The 22,871-nt window shown below is 44.2% G+C and overlaps 1 protein-coding gene across 1 annotated transcript in view; it reads left to right on the forward strand.

Annotated features, from left to right (window-relative positions):
• Positions 1–22,871, forward strand: part of CDHR1 (cadherin related family member 1) — a 50,653-nt gene that overhangs the window by 13,305 nt on the left and 14,477 nt on the right. Inside the window, 7 exon segments of the mRNA XM_070945962.1 lie at positions 1,639–1,755; positions 2,228–2,371; positions 7,248–7,326; positions 12,627–12,727; positions 14,047–14,250; positions 18,992–19,144; positions 22,696–22,860. Of these exon segments, the coding sequence (XP_070802063.1) occupies positions 1,639–1,755; positions 2,228–2,371; positions 7,248–7,326; positions 12,627–12,727; positions 14,047–14,250; positions 18,992–19,144; positions 22,696–22,860 (963 nt within the window).

A 22,871-nucleotide genomic window follows, 5' to 3' on the forward strand; every position in this document is an offset into this window, starting at 1 on the left:
GATTGGCAGAAATCTGTGAATACAAATGGACAAAGAAGGAATCCGAGGTCACCAATCCTGTCTTCCTACTATAGATCTTAGAAAATCTGGCCAGGGTGTTGGGGATTCACACAAGCATTAGGCAGTGGTGGGATTCTGCGGGTTCTAGGCGGTTCGGCCGAACCGTTTGTTAAATTGCTGGCTCGCCCCGCCCCTTACCCCGCCCCTCCGCACCACTATTTATTGCCAATATCTTAATATCTTTATATTTGTTTGGGGTTGCCTTTCTTCCATTTCATCTTTTTTACTGTACAGCAATCTTTCTCCTCAAACCTACCACCTCTCTCTCTCCCCCCCCCGCTTCTTCTCTTCCCTACTTCCTCTTCCTTTCTCCTTCTCCTCCTCTCTTCCTCCCTCTCTTACCCTCACTCCTATTCTAATTTCCCTTCCTTCCTCCCTTCTCTTCCTTCCCTCTCTCTCTTTCTTTCTTCCATCTCTCTTCTCCTTCCTTCATCCCTCTCTATTGCTGTATCCTTTTGTGCATATGGATTACTCAGAGGGCTGAAAAAGTTATTTTTGACTGGTCCTCACACTTTTGACCACTCCTCGAACTTACGACTGTCCTCACATTTTACGTTTTTCGCCCTATCTTGTCACCATGGTGAAGAGAAGCAGTTGTGAAATGAGTGACTTGGTTGTTAAGAATGCTACAATGGGCATAAATGTGAGGATGGTCATAAGTGCGAGGACCAGTCAGAAATGACTTTTTTCAGCCCTCTGAGTAGTCCCTATGCACATAGCCACGTCCACCCGGTCACATGACCAGCTAGCCACGCCCACCCGAATCCCACCACTGGCATTAGGAAAGGGACAACAAAAAGAACCGGTAAGCATTTGGTCAGTTGGTGTCTACGGAGTTTCTCGGTCATCCCAAAGAACAACCATTATTCTTGAATGAGAAGCAAAATGTCTTCCAGGAAAAGCAAAGAAAGCCCAGTTGCCTTTTGAAAAAGCACCTTTGGGGCACTCAGTTGGCTCCATAAATAGAAGGCTCTCTCTGAAATATCACCCATCGATGCTGTTTCCAAAGGGTCCTTGAACTCTCAATTGGCACGGTGCAAAATTTCATTTTCTCTCTCCTGCAGAAGAAAATAACATGCCTTGCATCTGATATAGTGGAGAGCAGTGAAAGAATGGTGGGACAAGTCCCACTTCCTGATCTTTGGAATTCGTGTCCCTTTTTGCAAAATAGAAGATGGGCAGGGCAGAAATGGTCAACATTCCATCCTAAAGGGCCTTGCCAATTCCTTTCTCTTTGCCTGCCCAAAATGACTGTGTTAATGATGTCTTGAAAGTCAAGTTCAACTTGAGAGAGTCTTATCTTGAGTCCCTCAAGTTCAAAAAGGAGATCACTGGTTCCTTCTATGCAAAACCAGTTGATTATAGCCAGTGCAATGTTGCCTTTCTTTCTTTCTTTCTTTCTTTCTTTCTTTCTTTCTTTCTTTCTTCCCTCCTTCCTTCCTTCCTTCTGCCTTTCCTTCCTTTCTTCTTTCTTTCTTTCCCTTCCTTCCTTCCCTTCCTTCCTTCCTTCCTTCCTTCCTTCCTTTCTTTCTTTCTTTCATTCTTTCATTCTTTCTTTTCCATGTTTCTTTCTTCCAGAATATCCATACAAATAAATTTACCATAGATCGTCACAGCGGTGTCCTTCGCATCAAAACAGGGATCAACCTTGACTATGAAAAAGCAAGAACTTTTTTCGTGACTGCAGTGGCTAAGGTAAAATATATTCCTCGAAGGGGTGAACTCGTAACAGTAAACCAGATGTGTAGATCATGGAAAATGGTACAATTTCTAATGATAACTGGTGATCTCTGATCTTTTTCATCCTTGAACTTCTGTGAACTGCCTGATCTAGACATGTCAGTCAAAGGACACTAGCTTGAGAAAAGTTGCCTTAAACCTGTACGTTTCTGATGGCAACATAGATGGTCATATTCAGTTTTTGGGGAAGGGACTCAGTGGCCAACATCTTCTGCAAGAGCTCCTGTCTTCCAGCTGGACACTAGTGTGATCCCTGCTGATGTTCAAGAAGCTACTAAAGATCTGATTTTTCCAAGGAGCATTTGAGACTAAGCAAAGAGAAAGGGATGGTTGGTGCTGTTAGTATGAGCATAACTTAGTGATCCTATATCAATTTTGGGTTAATCCAGTGGTTTATAACAATCTTGGAATTATTTTTGTCTCCCAGGATGGTGGTGGAAAGCTCCGTGGGAAACACAAGGTGTTTTCAGCCACAACTACCATCACAATCAATGTTGAGGATATTCAAGACACGCCACCAATTTTTGTGGGCACACCCTACTATGGGTATGTGTATGAAGACACACTGGTGGTGAGTATTATGGGGATCCTGTTTACCCTACCCAAACAGTATGGATTCCAAGGGGTCCTTGATAATCTCTGAGCTTGATGGTCTTCTTTGTCTTGAGCTTGATGATCTACTTTGGTAATGTTTCATTACCAAAGTAGGTAACATCATCAGTGCTAGAAGGGAGGGGAGTTTGTGAGGAGGGAGAGAGGGAGGGAGGGAGGAGGAAGAGGACTGTGGGTCCTTGATGCTCTCTGATCTTCGTTGTTTTCAGTCATTTCATTACCTAACTAAGAAACAGCATCAATGCTAGAGGGAAGTGGGGTAGAGCAAACAAAGATTTATCAACTGAGACAAACAAGCTAACCGTAAACAATAGCCTAATTCAACAACTGCCAAGACTCCCACCAACACTGACAGGGCAAGCCATTTGTACATAAACAGAGAATAAAGCCCATTCCCTTTGAGCACTGATAATGTTACCTAGTTTGGTAATGAAATGTCTGCAAGAAAAAGCACCAAACTCAGAGAGCAACAAGGACCCCACAGTTCAACCCTGAGCTATAAATATTCTCCCCTGTCAGTTTGGATTCTGGAAAGGGAACACAAAACAAAATGGCTGAGCTGTAAAGAGGTCTGTATTTGCAGAATGTCAGCGCAGTACCTGCTGATGTCCCTTTCTCCTACTGCTTCTTTTAGGCTGCTGCTTCAGCAGATCTTTAGAAACAACAGAAGAGCACAGGGAGATTCTGCTAGAACCGGAGATTGAAAATCATTGAGCCATTGTATTGCAATTTAGAAATGACCTTGATATGAAAGAACCATTGAAGAGAGACTTGAGGAAGCTATTATATAATCCATGGTTGTCACAAGCATGAAAAATAGACAAACATACAGAATACAGAACAACAGAGTTGGAAGAGACCTTGGAGGTCTTCTAGTCCATCCCCTTGCTCAAGCAGGAGACCCTATATGGTTTCACCCAAGTGGCTGTCCAGTCTCTTCTTAAAAGGCTCCAGTGATGGAGCAGCCACAACTTCTGAAAGAAAGCTGTTCCACCTGTTAATTGTCCTTACTGTTAGGAAGTTTCTCCTTAGTTCCAGGTTGCTTCTCTCCTTGGTTAGTTTCCAACCATTATTTCTTGTCTTGCCTTCTGGTGCTTCGGAGAATAGGTTGACTCCCTCTTCTTTGTAGCAGTCCTTCAAATATTGGAACATTGCTATCATGTCACCCCTAGTCCTTCTTTTCTCTAGACTAGCCATACCCAATTCTTGCAACCGTTCGTCATCTGTTTTAGTCTCCAGGCCCTTAATCATCTTGGTTGCTCATCTCTCCACTCTTTCTAAAGCCTCAACATCTTTTTTTTATAATGTGGTGACCAAAACTGGATGCAATATTCCAAGTGTGGTCTTACTAAGGCTTTAATGCTGCTGGGGAACTCTGGGAGTTGAAGTCTTAAACTTACCTAGTTTGAAAAAACTCTGAGATAGACAATGGAAACAGAAGGGAGAGGATAAAAATGGTATTTAAAAAGTTGCCTTGTTCTGCAATGAATTCACAATGCTGTCATACATGCAACATACATGGACAGCATGCAAGAGCCCAGAATGTAATTTTAATTTGACTTCCAAGCATACTCCTCCATGCTACTACAATCTGCCAAACTGGAAAAGAGAACAAATAATCCAGTTCAGCTGCAGGATTTAGTCTCAGCAGAAATCCAAGTCCAATTTATTGCTGCCTATGGGATTTTGGTTAATCCTGTTTTAATTTGCAAGACTACAAATGGATTTAAAATCAACCAAGAGTCCAGGCCAGCGTGTGAATTGGCTCTGGAGTTTGCCACCCAACTTTAATTTATAGCCGATTCCTCTTCCAACTTTTTCTTAACTTAATAGAAATAGTCATTTCTATTTTGTGGCACCATATTTTACTGTACATGTTGCGATAGTTTTGCCAATCAGATGGCAAATTTCTGGGAATACTGGAGGTGTTTTCTTCCACTTTGTAATCTTTGGCAATAAAATGTTGAAAGTTAATAATTAACTTAATAAAACTATTAACCAGTGATCTGGAAACACCCTAACAGTGAAATAGAGGACTTTGAAATGGAAACCACTGAAGAATACAATGCAATTAAGCATCAATGACCTCTGAGGAAAAATATTTTTATTATTTATTGATAAGATGTGAATACTGGGGTGCTGATACCTCCAGGACAAGCAGGATAGGCAGTCATGTTTTCTTGCCACATATTTCAGAAACAGATAAGTCATCATCATGTGTGTAATGAAGAGCCGTTAATCAGATGCAGGCTGAACATATGAGAATCAAGAATTTATTATTTAGAAAAGAATAACCCCTACAAAAATACACCCTTTCCAGCACTGATCTGTTCTTTCTTGAAGGATGCTGTTCACCCAACTGTGTGGCCCTTAGATAAAACTCATCTCTAGCCTAGGCAGAAGGACTAAACCATCTCCAATTTCCAATCCAGTATTTGGATAGTTTCCGTATTAAAACATAATCAGGCAAGGAGACACCAGAAGCCATCCACGTTTCTTTTTAGACAAATAGTTTTTTAGACAAAAGTAATTCAGTTGCCTAAGCATTTCAGGAAACTTAAGATTTGCAGGATTTCATGACTAGGTCTTCAAGACAAAGCAGAGGAGACATTTTATGTCCACATAGACACTTCTACATGATCCTGGACCTTCAGATGTATCAACTGGGGTTCCATCTCATGTAGAATCTGATGATCGTATGTTGGACTGAACATTGAAAGCTAACATCTTAACTGAGTTAAAAGTAGCCTAGACATGTATAGAAATATTGATAGTTATCTTGAAATCCAAAGATTAGTACATTGACCTTTGGGCTTCAATACAATACAACTCAGAAAGCTCAAACCCTACGCACAGTCACTCATGCCCTTGTCACCTCCTGTCTGGACTATTGTAATGTACTCTACATGGGGCTCCCCTTGAGGGGCACTCTGAGGCTCCAACTGGCTCAGAGTGCCGCTGCGCGGGTGGTTATGGGAGCGTCGTGGCGCTCCCATGTAACACCTCTCCTGTGCGAGCTGCACTGGCTCCCAGGGGTCTTCCGGGTGTGCTTCAAGGTTTTGGTTATCACCTTTAGAGCACTCCATGGCTTAGGACCTGGTTATTTACAGGACCGCCTGCTACCACCAATAGCCTCCCACCGGCCAGTACGCTCCCATAGAGAGGGGCTCCTCCGGGTGCCATCGGCCAAACAATGTCGATTGGTGGCCCCTAGGGGGAGAGCTTTCTCTGTGGGGGCACCTACGATCTGGAACGAGCTCCCCCCGGAGATACGGAGGATCCCGGATCTGCGCACCTTCCGTCGCGCGCTCAAGATTTTTTTATTTCATCAAGCTGGCCTGGCCTAAATCTTTTCCCCTTTTAAATGTAAATTTTAATTTGTTTTTAAATTATTGGGTATTTTAAATTTGTCTCAGCCAAATTATTTAATTCGTTTTTATTCTATTTTAAATTTTTGTGTTTATGTGTTTTATTCTGTGGCTGTTCACCGCCCTGAGTCCTTCGGGAGTAGGGCGGTATAGAAATCCAATAAAAAACAAAAACAAAACAAAACAAAACTGCCCAAGGATCTCCTGAGACAATTCTTCAGAGGAATTGTTGAGTCTGTCATCTGCACCTCTATAACTGTCTGGTTTGGTTCTGCAACCCAACAAGACAGACACAGACTTCAGAGGATAATTAGAACTGCAGAAAAAACAATGGCTACCAGCCTGCCTTCCGTTGAGGGCCTGTATACTGCACGAGTCAAAAAGAGGGCTGAGAAAATATCTACAGACATTTTCTACAGATAATCTCTTTTCTGGATATAATCTGTTTCAAATGCTCCCCTCAGAACACTGCTATAGGGCATTGCATGCCAAAACAACTAGACACAAAGATAGCTTTTTCCCTGTGCCATCATTCTGCTGAACACCTAAATCCCACAGCACTGTCTTATGCTCAAGGATATTTAACCATGTAGGAGGCTGTATTGTTATTATCCTTGTCATCTTTTCATCTTTCTCATCTTCTTATTTTTCACTTATGGTATCTTATGGTTATAATTGTATTTTGTGATTTATGATCTACGACTTATCACTTTGTTGCTTGTATGTACACTGAGAGCTTATGCACCAGAGACAAATTCCTTGTGCGTCCAATCACACTTGGCCAATAAAGAATTCTAGTCTAGTCTAGTCTAGTCTAGTCTAGTCTAGTCTAGTCTAGTCTAGTCTAGTCTAGTCTAGTCTAGTCTAGTCTAGTCTCCTTCCAAAAAATGTTTGCAAGTTTCCCATACCACTATGATATCCCATCTTATCACTTCAGAGTAACACTTCACATTCTTTTTACTTCACTAGTGTCAGACCTGCCCCCAAACAATCATTTAGGAAAGCAAACTCTTGACTCCAGTTGATGGAAGCGAAAAAGAACTTTTACCAAAGATGTTGGTTGCAGGAAAGTGAAGGGCAGAATCTGAAGTTCCTGCTCTCTGATACAAAGAGCCAAACCCATCATTCCCCCTCCTTCCCCCCAATGTCTGGTCTATGTCCACCCAATCCAGGATCACTGCAATGTTGTGGGAAACTCTGGGTTGTTTAGGCTGCTGGAATTTCACACCCAGGGCAAGAGGCCCTGAAGATCCCAGCGTAACCAGGACAAACAGCTCTGGTCTTCTTCACGTGTCGGTCCCCCTCCCCGTTTCCCACCAGTAGATACACAGGTGTGGATTTCCTCAAATGCCTCCCCCCTCCCTTCCCCTTTGATGGAGGGATGCCAGTAAGGCACCAGGCTGATGATGGAGATCCTAAAAATTAGGCCTCTTGATGTAAAGTTTTTTTCTCCCTTTTTCTCCCTAGGGATCGGAAGTTATAACTGTGGTTGCCATTGACGGAGACAGGGGAAAACCTAATGACATATATTACAGCGTTGTGAATGGTAAGTGGTTGGTGTAACTGGGAAGACATAAATGAGCTAGGCAGAGGAAAGAAAACCTTGACGATACCTATCAGAATGATTTCCCAGGACAACTGCTGAAAAATATTCTGAAAATGTTTATGTACACATTGCCATTTTGCACTTGCCCAACATTTGACCTCATATGATTCACCAAATCCCCTGCGTTGGTGTGTCGTGTTGCTTTAGGCTTGTTGTTGAATCACAAACTCAGCCATCGGCCTGGAAAAACGGAACCACTTGCTCCTAAAAGCAGCTGCTGTTTGCAAGAGGGTTTCACTTTCTGACTCATATCCCTTCACAGGTTGCTCGGTTTGGGGGGCAATTAGAAGACATTCATACTTGACATAAGGCTGATTTCAAGTTGTTGCAAAAAGTGTGTGACAGAGTGTGTGTTTCCTCCCCCCTCCAGAAATGCACATGGGAAACGAAACTTGTGAAAGTTAAATCTTCTCACTTATCTTTATGAGAGATGTTCTCATGGCTGGGAGGTATAATTATACATCTGCTAATTAAAAATGTTCTCTCTTTTTAATCAGTTTATGCTTCATATATTTATTATTTATTTTATTTATTTTATTAAATTTGTATACCCCCCTTCTCCTGCTGGACTCAGGGCGGTGCACAGCCAAAATAAAAACATCCCAATACAAAATTTAAAACTTGTTAAAAGAATTACACAACTTTGGCCTAAATTTAAAATCCCGACTAAAACCCATAGACAATTAAAAATCTAACATCTCAAAAAAAAGGGAGGGGGGGTTACACCAGCCCTGCTTGGTGAAAAAGAAAGGATTTTAGGGCACGGTGAAAAGCCCGGAGATCTAGTATCCTTCGTATCTCCAGGGGCAGGTCATTCCAGAGGGCAGGTGCTGCCACAGAGAAGGCCCTCCCCCTGGGGGTCGCCAGCCGACACTGCCTGGCTGATGGCACCCTGAGGAGTCCCTCTCTGTGGGAGCATACTGGCCGGTGGGAGGCTATCGGCGGCAGAAGGCGGTCCCGCAAATACCCAGGCCCAATGCCATGGAGCACTTTAAAGGAGGTGGCCAACACCTTGAAGCGCACCCGGAAGACCACCAGAAGTCAATGCAGCTCACACAGGAGAGGCGTCACATGGAAGCATCCCCTTGCTCCCATAATCCCCCGCGCAGCCGCATTCTGCATCAATTGGAGCCTCCGGGTGCTCCTCAAGGGGACCCCCATGTAGAGAGCATTGCAGTAGTCCAGGCAGAAAGTGAAGAGTGCCTGAGTGACTGTGCGTAAGGAGTCCTGATCCAGAAAGGGACGCAACTGGCGAATCAGGCGAACCTGATGAAAATGCCCCCTGGCCACAGCCATCACATGCTCTTCTAAAGACAGCCGTGCATCCAGGAGGACGCCCAAGTTGCAAGCCCTCTCCGTGGGGGCCAATGACTCGCCCCCAATAGCCAGCGATGGCACCAGCTGGCTATATCAGGATGCCAGAAGCCACAGCCACTCGGTCTTGGAAGGGTTGAGTCAAAGCCTGTTACTCCCCATCCAGATCCGCACGGCCTCCAAGCACTGGGACATCACTTCAAGGGCATCGTTGGGATGGCCTGGGGTGGAGATGTACAGCTGAGTATTGTCAGCATACTGATGGAACTCTACCCCAAAGCCATGGATGATCTCGCCAGCGGCTTCACATAAATGTTGAACAGAAGGAGCGAGAGGACCGACCCCTGAGGCACCCCACAAAGAAGGTGCCTCGGGGTCGACGTCTGCCCCCCTGCCAACACCGACTGCATCCGGTCAGAGAGATAGGAGAATCACCGCAGAATGGTGCCCCCCACTCCCAACCCCTCCAACCGGCGCAGCAGGATACCATGGTCGATGGTATCAAAAGCCGCTGAGAGGTCTAACAGGACCAGGATAGAGGAACAACCCCTATCCCGAGCCCTCCAGAGATCATCCACCAATGCGACAATGCCGTTTCTGTGCTGTGCCCAGGCCTGAAGCTGGACTGGAGCGGATCCAGATAAACAGCTTCATCCAGATACCCAGGAAGCTATCGCGCCACCACACTCTCAAGGCGGGTGGCAAGACACCCTCACCCAAGGAAGCGTTGATAATCCCCTGGAGCCAGCCTCGCGTAACCTCCTGGGAGGCCAGCACCAACCAGGAGGGACATGGGTCCAATAAACATGTGGTCGTGTTCAGCCACCCCAGTATCCTGTCCACGTCCTCGGGAGCAACAGGGTCGAACTCCTCCCAAATGACATTCTCAAGACCGGCCTCCATCATCCCGTCTGTACCTACCCAGTCAGAGACCAGGCCTTCCCAAATCTGAGTGATTTTATCGTGTAGATACTGAACAAAGTCCTCAGCACGACCCTGCAAGGGATCCTCCCGCACTCCCCGATGGAGGAGGGAGCGGGTCACCCTAAACAGGGCAGCCGGGCAGTTATCTGCCTATGCGATAAGAGCGGAAAAATAGTTAGATTTTGTCGCTTTTATCGCCACAAGGTAGGTCTTAATATGAGACCTTACCCGTGTTCGGTCGGATTCGGAGCGACTAGACCTCCAACTGCTCTCTAGGCGTCTTTTCTGGCGTTTCATCTCCCTCAGCTCCTTGGAGAACCAAGGAGCCAGGTAAACTCAGTGACGGGTCAGAGGCCGCAAAGGCACGACTCGGTCCAAAGTGTCAGCGGCCGCTCTATCCCAGGTGGCCACCAGCTCTTCAGCCGAGTCATGAGTCAGAGCCTCAGGAAATGGCCCAAGCTCCATCTGGAACCTATCAGGATCCATGAGGCACCTGGGGCGGAACCATCTGGTCTGTTCCGCCTCCCTGCGGCGGGGTGTGGTGGTTAGAAAGTCAAGCCTAAGGAGGGATTGATCTGACCATGACAAGGGCTCAATCGCTACCGCCTCTATCTCAAGATCATTCATCCACTGCCCAGAGACAAAAATCAAATCCAGAGTGTGTCCTCCCGTGTGAGTGGGTCCATGAATTAATTGGGTCAGGTCCATGGCCGTCATGGAAGCCATGAACTCCCGGGCTGCCTCAGACGCTTCGCCGACAGATGGCAGGTTGAAGTCCCCCATGACCATAAGCCTGGGGGTCTCCACCGCCACCTCGGCAATCACGTTGAGGAGCTCGGGCAGGGCAGCCGACACGTGGCAGGAGCCAGGTACGTGATCAGCAAGCCCATCTGCCTCCCTTGTCCCCACTTCACCAGAAGGGACTCACATCCAGCTATCTGAGGTACAGTGGCCTCACTTGGAACGAGACCTTCCTTTGCAAGAACTGCCACACACACCCCCACCCCTCCCCTGGGATATAGCCGATACTTTGGCATTCTGAGGTAGGGCATGGATCCTTTGAGTGGGCTTATAGAGAGATCCAAGACAGTTTTATCCACAAATTCTGTTTTTTTAGACTTTGGTTGTTTTTGTCCAGGAGGAGCAGGTGACTGGTGATTTTTCATCCTTCAGCGAAAATTAGACAATCTTCAATGCTAGGAATATGCCTAATTCCCACACTTCAAGGGCCTGCAGCCCTCCGAAAACTTGCCACTGAATGGCCCAGTTCCTGAAAACCATCTGTGCAGTGTCTCACCCAGTGGTGGGATTCAAATAATTTAACAACCGGTTCTCTGCCTCAATGATTTCTTCCAACAACCAGTTCACCAAACTGCTCAGAAGGTTAACAACCGGTTCTCCCGAAGTGGTGCGAACTGGCTGAATCCCACCACTGGTCTCACCTCTTTAAGCATGACACACTAGAAAAATGTGTTTCATATCCAAGTGAGCTTAACATCATCAATACTACAACCCGTCCCCAACTCCAGCCCCAACTGGACCAGTGGGGGGATGGAAAAGCACAGCTCTTCCTGTGTGTGAATCAGTCAAGTTTATTTTGTCTCATCACTGCTCCTATTTTCCCAAAATAGTTAATTCAGTCTCTGTCCACCAGACTGCTGATTCTTTGGGGACTCTGCTAGGCACAAAAACATACAATTCTCCTCCAAACACACTGGCACATTTCCAATCCTGTAGTTGATGCTACATCACCTCCCTACTTCCAATTTGGTATTCTTGTGTGAGAATGTAAAAAACAGCTATGTCTAGTTTGATGAAAAGAGGACTAGGGGTGACATGACTACAGTGTTCCAATATTTGAGGGGCTGCCACAAAGAAGAGCGAGTCAAGCTATTCTCCAAAGCACCCGAAGGCAGGAGAGGAAACAATGGATGGAAACTAATCCAAGGTGAGAAGCAACCTAGAACTAAGGAGGAAATTTCTTGAACAATCAACCAGTGGAACGATTTGCCTCAAGAAGTTGTGGCTGCTCCAATACTGCAGGTTTTTAGGAAAAGATTGGACAACCGTTTGTCTAAAATGGTGGAGGGCCTCCTGTTTGAGCAAAGGGTTGGATTAGAAGACCTCCAAGGTCCCTTCCAGCTCTGTTGTTCTGTTTTTGGGCCCTTTCCCTGGGAGGAAGAAGAATGAAATGTCTTGACTTCCCCTTCTGAGCAAAAGCCACTGCCTACTGCTGATTTAGGGCCTTGTCCATCTCTTCCCCCAACCCAACCGAAGCTCTCTGAGAGAGGAAGAAACAGGGTTTATTATTCATTGTCTCAATTCCATTTGAGAAAAAGCATTATCTCTATCCTAAATTGGGTTTTTAGAGATAGTTTTGCTTATTGTTCTCCAGGCTTACTGAAATTTAAAATGTATATTTTAAAAATACACCTATCTTCTGCTTTTCTCAGAAAGACATTGAGCAGAAAAATGTTTTTGAAAGAAGGAGGAATGGAAGGCATGTCCATTTCATCACAATAAGCTGAATGAGGATGCAATTTTGTTTAGCACAGGCTGAAAGGAACACGATCTAATTCATTCATAGCCATCTTGAAGCCTATTTTATTTAGCAGATCTGCTCAAATGATCTCTATGTTAAATCCAAACCATTTTTTCTTAAAAGCAAAGAGGTAATCTAAGACTGCTTTCATGTCTGTCTTCAGAAACCAAGAAAACTATCCGAGTACAGATTACCTCTTGGATTCTGCTCACCTTTCAGATTTCGGATCTTCTCCCTTGACATAGACATTAGATAGCTTCTGAGATCCCTTCCAAAATCCAAAGAGGAAGGCCTTTGGGGAAACCCACGTAACTTCATTGTTCTGTGGTATGACCCCCATCCAAGGTCATTAGCTGCTGGGTTCAACTAGTTGCATCATGACAACAGGATTGTATGACTCTTCTTTCTAGAGAACTAAAATTTCCACAGGGCTAACCTTGTATATCTCTGTTTTTCACAGGAAGTGAAGGTTCATTTGAAATAAATAATGCAACGGGAGCTATTTCTGTTGTTAAAAACCCAACTAAACTGAAGAAAGAAGTATATGAACTGAAAGTCCAGGTACTTTGTCTTACTTTCTCACCATAAACTTCTAGTCTTGCCATGATTGTGAAGGATTTATACTGTGCAGCATTTCAACATCTGTAAAGAGAGCACACACTTTTCCACAGAGAACTGAAGCATCAAGAACATCAGTCTGTACCTCACCTACCAAAAAGATCATTGGCACAACAAAACCCTGATCTTATTTAATCATAACCCCAGAAATCATGGGATAAATAGCTAAATTTGTTCATGTGCATCTAAAGTAGATCAGGAAAGTGTTACAGCTAGGTTCTAGGAAGCAGCACGAGCAAAAAAATAAAATAAAAATCACACAGCATGTTAAAGATGATGAGAGTAAGACAAAAAAAAAATATCTATTTTCAAGACCCCAGTTCTAAGGGAATGGGTAGTCAGCGCACATGTTGAGGTAATGAGATATCTAGTTTGCAGCTTTAACAACTTTCAACTTAAACAGCATGTATGATTTTGAATTAAAAGAAGAGGAAAGAACATGAAAGAGCCTTTGTGTGTGTAATGATGGGTTTGATTATTAGAAAATACAGTAGACAGGAAAAAATGAAAGTTATCTTCTAACCATAGTGTAAGAAGTCAAATTAAATTTCTATTTACAATGTTATAGAAGAAAACTGGAAGTTATTTCTTATTTATGTTTTCCTGCATTTTTGACTTCTTTCCTTCCTTCCTTCCCTCCCTCTCTTCTTTCTCTATCTCTTTCTTTCTTCCTTCCTTCCTTCCTTCCTTCCTTCCTTCCTTCCTTCCTTCCTTCCTTCTTCCCTACCTCCCCCCCTCTCCCTCCCTCCTCCCTTTCTTAATTATTATAGCTTTTATCTTTCTGGCTTAAAAAATTAATAATTATTTAAAAAAGAAAGGGGGTTAAAGATCTCATTACACTAAAGGTTTTACTAAATAACTATTTCATCGTATTACTTGTTTGAACATTTATTTTTAAAAAACTATCTTCATGTGTTTGTTGAGTAATTAATCTGCTCTTTTCCAAATTTATCTGGTTTCATGGCATCTGCAAGGGGCAGAAAGCAACCTTTACTTATTTACTTAATGTATAGGCCACCTGTCTCCCTAGCTCCAATCTTATACATGTTATGACACCGTTGCAAAAATGATGCATTTAACATCATTGTGGATTCTAACACCTGCCTCGCACTGTTTCCTGCTTGGCTTCCCAAATGAAGTTCTACTATTGCTAAGTCACAGAAGTCTTGCAGGAGGAACAGCATCCACAAGGCAACACGAGACCACAAGGGGGTTGGAGAGGGCAAGATTCCTCATCCTTTTTTCTTTCCTGTTTGCTGTAGGCCTCTGAAATTGGTTCAGAAGACAACGAGACTGCTCATGCGTCCACCACGGTCATCATCAGGGTGGTAGACCTTAACAACCACCCACCGACCTTCTATGGAGAAAGTGGGCCACAGAACCAATTTGAGCTGACCCTCTATGAGCACCCACTGGAAGGTGAAACCTTGAGGGGCCTCAAAATTACCGTCAATGACTCGGACCAGGTCAGTAGGCATCCAACTTCTATCTTCCTCCTCCTGGTATCAGGACTGGGTTCACACCACATGCTACATGCTAAAACCTGGTTAGCAAAGCCAAAGGATCCCATCTCTTATAAGCATGTGAACATAATGCTGTGGTTCACACAGTCCTAAGATGCTACCTGGGTCCAAAAGCACAAGAAAATCAGTTAACTAAACAGGCGATCAAGCATGCAGAATCTGAAATCCTCAAAACCATTTTAGCAATTGTAGACATGTTGAAAAAAAAATCCAACTTGGAAAAAAAAACATATCGCTACAAATAAACCACTGTTAAAGGCCATTGTTTGCTTTCCAAACGTGACCATCCATGGGATGAGAATCAGGTTACTAAATACACATGAGGACATTACTGTACAAGCTCCACCCCTTGCAGGTTTGCATGGCAACGTCACAGGCTACAAGGTGGAATAACAGAATCACTGAGGTGGAAGGGACCCTGGAGGTCTTCTAATCCAACCCCCTGCTCACACAAGAGACCTGTACTAGGGATTCGAACCGCCAAACGTCCGACCTTTCTGATCAACAAGCTCAGTGTCTTAGCCACTGAGCCACCTAGTCAGCAGGAAACCCTCTACCAGTGGCTGTCCAGTCTCTTCGTGAAAACCTCCAGTGATGGAGACCCACAACCTCTGGAAGCCAGTGGCTCCACTGGTTAATTGTTCTCATGGTCAGGAAATTCCTCCTTAGGTATAGATTGGTTCTCTCCTTGATTAGTTTCCACCCATTGCTTCAGGGGCTTTGGAGAAGAGGTTGACTCCCTATTCCATCAGGATGTTGTCATGCACATTGGGTCATGGGCAGGAGATTTGAGCTTTCTATAGCTTTCTGTCTCTCTAGGTAGGTTTTGAAAACAAATACTGGACTTGATGGTGTCCAGGAAGCCTTATGGCCTTCCTTTGGGTCGAGGTTGCCCACTCTGGATGACAGCATCACTCATTTGCTCCATTAACTGGTGAAATGTATAGGCTGCCTGGTTCCTTCTTTCATTTCCTTGTCCAAATCCTTCTGCAGGTAAGCCATCCCAGATCGTGACTTTGAAAAATAACCACAGCTGGGGTAAGCGCTGCTTCCTTTGAGCAGAGGGATGGGATTCATTTGCATAATAATTTACTGAAGGCCTCCCAGTGCTCGGCAGCTTCCCCCCAGAAAAAGTGATAAGAGTTGCCATAGAAACCTTCAAGAGTAGCGTCAACCTGAACTAACCCAAGAAGAAAACTTCAGATTTGCTTACTTAATCTACGTTTGCAATGATTGAAAATCAAATCTAGTCTATGGACAAGGAGTTCATAATTAAACGGGCCAATGTGACTGTATTATTTTTTATACCGTGTTTCCCTAAAAATAAGGCCCTGTCTTATATTTTTTTGAACCCCGAAATAAAGGCTTGGCCTTATTATTGGGGGGTGTCTTATTATTTTGGGGCTGCAGGAGGCGGTGAGCGTGGCCACCTCATGGCTCGGTCCTCAGTTGTTCACTGGGGCAACCAAAGGTGGGAATCTCCCCGGTGTTCTTGGCATTCGGCTGCCTCCCATCCATCCATCCATCCATCCATCCATCCATCCATCCCCTTCACCTGCAAACTCCTGCCCTGCTCTGTCTCTTCTCCCCCCCCTCGCCAGGGGCCGTGTGTCTTACCTGCCTTGCAGCGCCGTCGCATGTCTCATCATTGTCTGCAGGCAAACGCATTGTAGGGTTAAAAAAAACTTCTCACGAGTTCAATCAAACTTCTCAAACTCGCGAGTTCTTTTTACCCTACAAGGTGTTTACCTGCAGACAACAGCGAGACATGTGACGGAGCTGTTGACGAAGGCAGGTAAGACAGCTCCACACGCCCCAATGGTACCATCACAGCAACCTGGCTGCTCCCCTTCCCTGCCGTCTCTTTGTCGAGGGGGGTGGCAGTTGGGGCGGGGGAGAAGTGAGATGCATAGAGCATGATGGGGCTTCTCCGTCTCTTCTCCCCCCCCCCGCCCTTGTCAGGCATTGCAGGGCTTCCCACGTCTCGCATCTCCCCGGCCCCACCCCTCCCCACCTGCCACCCCCAAATTGCATCCAATTTGGGCAGGGGCAGAAAGCCCTGCCATGCCCAGCGAGGGGTAGGGGAGAGAAGAGGCAAAGAGATGGCAAGAGGAGCGAGCCCTGTCTCACTCCATGCACCTTACTTCTCCCCCACCCCACCTGCTGTCCCCCTCGATAAAGAGCTGGGCATTGTGGAAAAGGGAGCCAGGCGGGCGCGGGCTTTGGGTGTCTGGGGCTGCCAGGGGTCGCCCGGTGGAGAAGCGGGAGCAGGGTGGGAGTTTGCAAGCAATCGCTTCCCCTTTGCCTTCTCTCCCAAAAGCGCTCCTTGGGCACAGCCACTTCTGCAGCAGGAGCCTCGCGCTGGCCTTCTGAAGGGTACTGTAGCAGCAGCTATCCACAATTTTTTAACCTTTATTTCATCCCGACCATACTAGGCCATGTGGGTCGGGACGAAATAAGGGTTAAAAATTGTGGATAGCTGCTGCTACGGTACCCTTCAGAAGGCCAGCACGAGGCACATGGGGCGCATCGCTTAGCCTCTTGCTGCAGAAGTAGCTGCAGTCGATGGCAAAAGCGGCCACACTTGCTGGAGGTTCCGGCCAGAGCAGCACTCATGAGGCAGCTGTTCTGTGGACAGAGTTGCCTGCTGTGACTGTCACCTTTGGGTAAGGAGGGTGCGAGGCGTGTGGGGTGCGTCGCTTGGCCTCCGGCTTCTTTTGCAGCTGCCATTGGCTGCAAAAGCGACCATGTTTGCTGGAGGAGGCAGCCTGAGTGGCACTGAGTGGCTCAGCTGATCTGATTAAGGGTCCGAGAAGCCCAGAGGTGACCGGAGAAGGGAAGGGCTGCCTCCTGTGCTGGCCACAGCCACCCTTTCACTAGGGCTTATTTTCGGTGGAGGGCATATATTTACGCCCACCCCAAAAATCAGGCTTGGCCTTATTTTCGGGATATGTTGTATTTTCAGGAAAACATGGCATTCTCTCTTTATTTTGGGCCACTCAAAATAATTCAACTTATGTCTCCTAATTTTTCTCACATAACAACCCTGTGATGGGCTGAGAGCGAGGGACAGGCCCAACGTCCCCCAGCCATCTTCTATGTCTAAAAGAGGATTGGAATTCACAGTTTCTAGCCCAATACTTTAACCCAGAGGTCTTCAAACTACAGCTTTAAGACTTGTGGATTTCAACTGCCAGAATTCTCCAGACAGCTGGCTGGAGAATTCTGGGAGTTGAAATCCACAAGTCTTAAAGCTGCCAAGTTTGAAGATCTCTGCTTTAACCACTACACCAACTGGCTATCTATATTCTCCATTATTTCACTGCATGCCACTCAGTGATCCTCGTGAGATGGACAGCTAGAGAAATGTGATAACTAAATAACAGAAAACTTAGTGTCCCTCCTGAAGTGAAAAATAATAACTTTTGGGATGGAATCTCACAACTTATTGTAAGGCGCTCAGAGTCACCCTGAGGTAAGAAGTGGCTGGTAAATTGGATAAATAAATAAATACATTTAATAAATAAGCAGCTGGTGCTCCTGTGACAAAAAGCAGCCCAATGAAAATAGAACTGTATCCTGAAGCGGAGGCTGCAAAACGTCATTATTCTTGGTGCATTTTGTCCTGATTAGTTTATTTGTTGATTTGCCAAGGATAGTCTCGTCCTGCACCAGGGGTGAAATGCTCCCGGTTCGGACCGGATCACCTGATCCAGTAGCAATGGCGGTGGGTGGTTTGGAGAACTGGTAGCAAAAATCCCTGCCCCCCCCCCATGCCCAGCTGAGCCGCGCAATCATCAGAGGCTTTTTTAAAATTATTTTTAAAAACATTTTTAAAAGCATTTTAGAAAAAAATGCTTTTAAAAGCCTCTGACGATCCTAGCTGAGTTGCCTGATCGTCAGAGGCTTTTAAAAGCATTTTTTATAACCTCTAAAAGGTTGTAAAAAAATGTTTTTAAAAGAAAAAAAAGCCTCTGACAATCAGGCAACTCAGCTAGGATCGTCAGAGGCTTTTAAAAGCATTTTTTTACAACTTCTTTGGCTGAAGAGATTGTAGAAAAAATGGTTTTAAAAGTTAAAAAAAAAAGTTGGCCATGCCCATCCAGTCACGTTACACCCCCCCCCCCCCACCAAGCCACCCCCACAGAACCGGTAGTAACGAATTGTACATTTCACCACTGTCCTGCACCCTATAAAACAAGGTGATACAGTGCTTTGGGCTCAGGGTTGAGAAGGTGCTTCAGAGTGTGGAAAGGTTATTTAGCACTTGACTGTGTTACTTTAGCACTGATGATGCTACCTAGTTTGGTAATGAAATGTCTGCAAGAAAACCACCAAGCTCAAAGAGCACCAATGACACTGTTGTCTTTTTCTTTGCAAAACCCACTCCTTACTAACACTGATGATGCTACCTAGTTTGGTAATGAAATGTCTGCAAGAAAACCACCAAGCTCAGAGAACAGCAAGGATCCCACTGTGTCCTTGTAAATAGATGCATGATTTCCTGGGATCATGCAGGAATCCTGATGGAAAGAAATTTGGGCGAGGTGGCCATTGCGCATAGGAATGACGTATAAAGAGAGAAGAGCTTGTTTATGGACACATACTGCATGAGAAGTAGAGCAATGCTCTTTCACACCACCATAAAAAGAAACTAAATTCTTTTCACGGCTTTTCTTCACAGGGAGCAAATGCTAAATTTAACCTCCACCTTGTTGGGCCCGGAGGAATTTTCCGCGTTGTCCCTCAGACAGTCCTAAATGAAGCCCAAGTCACAATAATAGTGGAAAATTCTGCTGCCATCGATTATGAAAAGTTCCAGGAGTTAACCTTCAAGGTATTGCAATGACTTTTACTTTCTTCAATTCAAGCTTGAATTAAAAGGAGGGAATGCTCTTCTGAGCTCATCCAGGTCACGATCGTCCCAAAGATGCTTTTCCAAAGGGCAACTTTTCTTCCTTGAAAACATTTCGCTTCTCCTCTAAGAATCTTCTTCAGTTCTGAAGCTTCTTGGATAAGAAGTGAAACATTTTCAAGGACAAAACCGAATGCAATTGCCTTTTGGGAAAGCACTGTAGAGACTCCCTTGAGTTCAGAATTTCAAACCTTTTGGAGAAGAACAACAGGAAAAATAAAAATTAAACACTTGAAAGATTCTGAAATGCTCACTGACCAGATCCACATGTTCAATTTTACACACAAAATATGGACATCTCTCAAATGGTGTAAGTTTTCATCAGAGAATACCAAGGTAATTCATGGCCAGATTCTTAGGGAAGGACTATTGCAAGGACATTTTAATTTGGATTTCTCTGAGGAAAGAACTCTGAGCTATGATCATTCTCTAAAAAGAATGTATTTGATCAGCTGAGAGGGCAGACTTCCCAAATAGAAGCTGGCCAAACATTTGGTGACTTTTGATGCATCTTTACATGCTACTACACATGTGCACCTACAAGCTACAAGAGTTTGTAACAACTCTTGGAAACATTACTTTATCTGTTTCTTTTACCATATACACCAGCGGTTCTCAACCTGGGGGTCACGACTCCTTTGGGGGTCGAACGGCCATTTCACAAGGGTCGCCAAAGCCCTCTCTCGCCCCCCCCCACGCCTTCCCTCACCCTCACTCTCTGCTCTGTTGGATCGCCGGCCGTTCGTTTACCCCGCCCACTCCCAATCTATTGCTGCCTCCTGAGTCCCAGCTGATGGCTAGAGGGAAAAAAAAAACTGTTTAAACTCTTGCCGCGGGGCTTCAAAGGGCCGCCCTACAGTTGATCAGTGTTAAAAGAAAACAAATGAGTTAGACCGGTGCCTGCAAAAATAGAAAAAACAGCCCCTTTCAGCTTCAGGATAGGTTAATTAGCACAAGTTGATTAGATCAGCCTCGACTCTCAGCTGATTTGCTCTCAGCTGTTTTGCGGAGGGCTCTGTTGCTAGCTGCAAAAAAATCTCAAGCAGATTTTTTTCCCCCTAGCTATGTTGAAAAAACTAAACTGAAAGTAAAGCAGGGTCTTTGCTGCATGACAAAATGAGGCAGAGAGAGATTTCTTTTTCCTCACCAAAAAAAGATAGGTGCAAAACTGCAAACAATGTGAAATTTAGGGCAAAAAAGGAGATTCAAGATTTTAAATCACAAAAGAAAAAAAGCTCTATTTAACTAGGGAATTGTAATAATTGAGATACTATTAATTGTATATTGTGTTGAAAGCAGAAATGGTTAAGTTGTGGTTTGGAGGAATATATGGGGGAAATTATTTGGTTTATTATTATTGGTAAATATAATTAATTGATTTATAAGAAATTGGATTGCATGGAAATAATTGGAATATTCATGTTCATATTGATTAATATACAAAAAAGGTAGTTATATAACTAATTGATTTATATTAAAATGGTGAATTTGTATTAAACAACTGTATTACATAATTACATAATTAACCAATGTGAGGATGGATATAAAAATAGATGACAATGGGAAGGGGTATAATATAGAATAGAAGGGAAAAATTGAATTTGATTAAGATTAGAGATGAGGATGAAGGGTAATATTGGTTTTTTACAAAAATAGATGAGGAATAAATATGGCAAAAAGGAAATATAGAAATTGTAAATTTAATTGAAATGACTAAACACTGTTTAAATTTGTGAACCAGCCAAATACTCTGTTCAAAGAAAATACATTGTATGTTTGTATGTGTGTTTCTAATTATTGTTATTTATTCATATTTGTTCTCTTTTATTCTTTAAAGTTTAACAATTCATTCTTTATTTTAATATCTTTATATTTGTTTGGGGTTGGCTTTCTTCCCTTTCATCTTTTTTATTGTACAGCAATCTTTCTCCTCAAACCTACCACCTCTCTCTTTTCTTTCCTTCTTACTTTCTCTTCCTCCCCCTCTTCTTCTCCTCCCTACTTCCTCTTCCTTTCTCCTTCTCCTCCTCTCTTCCTCCCTCTCTTACCCTCACTCCTATTCTAATTTCCCTTCCCTTCCTTCATCCCTCTCTGTTGCTGTATCCTTTTATGCATATGGACTACTCAGAGGGCTGAAAAAGTTATTTTTGACTGGTCCTCGCACTTTTGACCAGTCCTCGAACTTACGACTGTCCTCACATTTTACGTTTTTGCCCTATCTTGTCACCATGGTGAAGAGAAGCAGTTGTGAAATGAGTGACACGGTTGTTAAGAATGCTACAATGGGCATAAATGATGACCAGTCATAAGTGCGAAGACCGGTCAAAAGTGAGAGGACCTGTCAGAAATCACTTTTTTCAGCCCTCTGGGTAGTTCTTTTGTGCACATGGACTACTCAGAGGGCTGAAAATAGTGATTTCTGACAGGTCCTCGCACTTTTGACCAGTTCTCGAATTTACGACTGTCCTCACATTTTACGTTTTTTTGCCCTATCTTATCACCATGGTGAAAAGAAGAAGTTGTGAAATGAGTGACATGGTTGTTAAGAATGCTGCATGGGCATAAATGTGAGGATGGTCATAAGTGTGAGGACCAGCCAAAAGTGCGAGTGTCAGCGTCTCACCGCTGACATAGAAAGGAAGATTGTACAATTGCAATTTCAAGATAAGCCCTGGACTTTTGCCTACTAAATCCCTTTGAAGCTCGGTCACCGTGGAAATGAAGGGAGGGGGGACATTCCTGTGAAATGACGAGACAAGAAGTCAGGAGAGTGACTTGGAAGATAGCCAATGAGAAGCAGATAATTGGGGATCGGAAAGGGAGGGATTGGGGGCAAAAGGTCAGTCTTGTCCACATCGAGTCATGATCTGGTTGCTGTGCTCGAATAAAAAAAAGATTTCCTTAAAGATTGGAAGTTTGGAAATTCATTTATTTTGAGATAGCATCGAAGTCTGACAGCGAGGACCTGTCAGAAATGACTTTTTTCAGCCCTCTGAGTAGTCCCTATACACATAGCCACGCCCACCCAGTCACATGACCTCCAAGCCATGCCCACAAAATAAGCCACGCCCACAGAACCGGTAGTAAAATAATTTAGAACCCACCCCTGGTTGGGGGTCACCACAACATGAGGAACTGTATTAAAGGGTTGCGGCATTAGGAAGGTTGAGAACCACTGATATACACGATGGGGCTTAAAAGCTGGCACACCTGCTTGATATTTTCAATATTTCTGTATAAATCTGGCCTAAAATGTGGCCTGTTTTGCTCACAAGTCCTACAACTGAATAAATGAGATCCCAATATGAGTCAAAAACATTATACAGGTCCATTTATTTAGGGAGGAAAATGATCCAAAGCCACATATAATGCATGACAATGAACGATGGCTTTTCCCTATAACCATTTGAACACCAATGTTAATCTGTTAGAAAGGAAAGCCTTTCATGTGTTTTAAAATTCTTACTTCTTAGCTTCTTGCAGTAGAAGTGAACACACCTGAGAAATTTAGTTCAACGGCCGATATTGTGATCCATCTCTTGGACACGAATGATAACATCCCCCAATTTTCATCTGATTACTACATCGCCAAGATCCCAGAGAATTCTCCCGGGGGTTCCAATGTAGTTGCTGTAACTGTAAGTACACG

This window comes from Pituophis catenifer, unplaced genomic scaffold, assembly GCF_029215685.1.
Source record: "Pituophis catenifer annectens isolate HBS135680 unplaced genomic scaffold, rPitCat1.0.hap2 SCAF_6, whole genome shotgun sequence".
NCBI lineage: Eukaryota > Metazoa > Chordata > Lepidosauria > Squamata > Colubridae > Pituophis > Pituophis catenifer.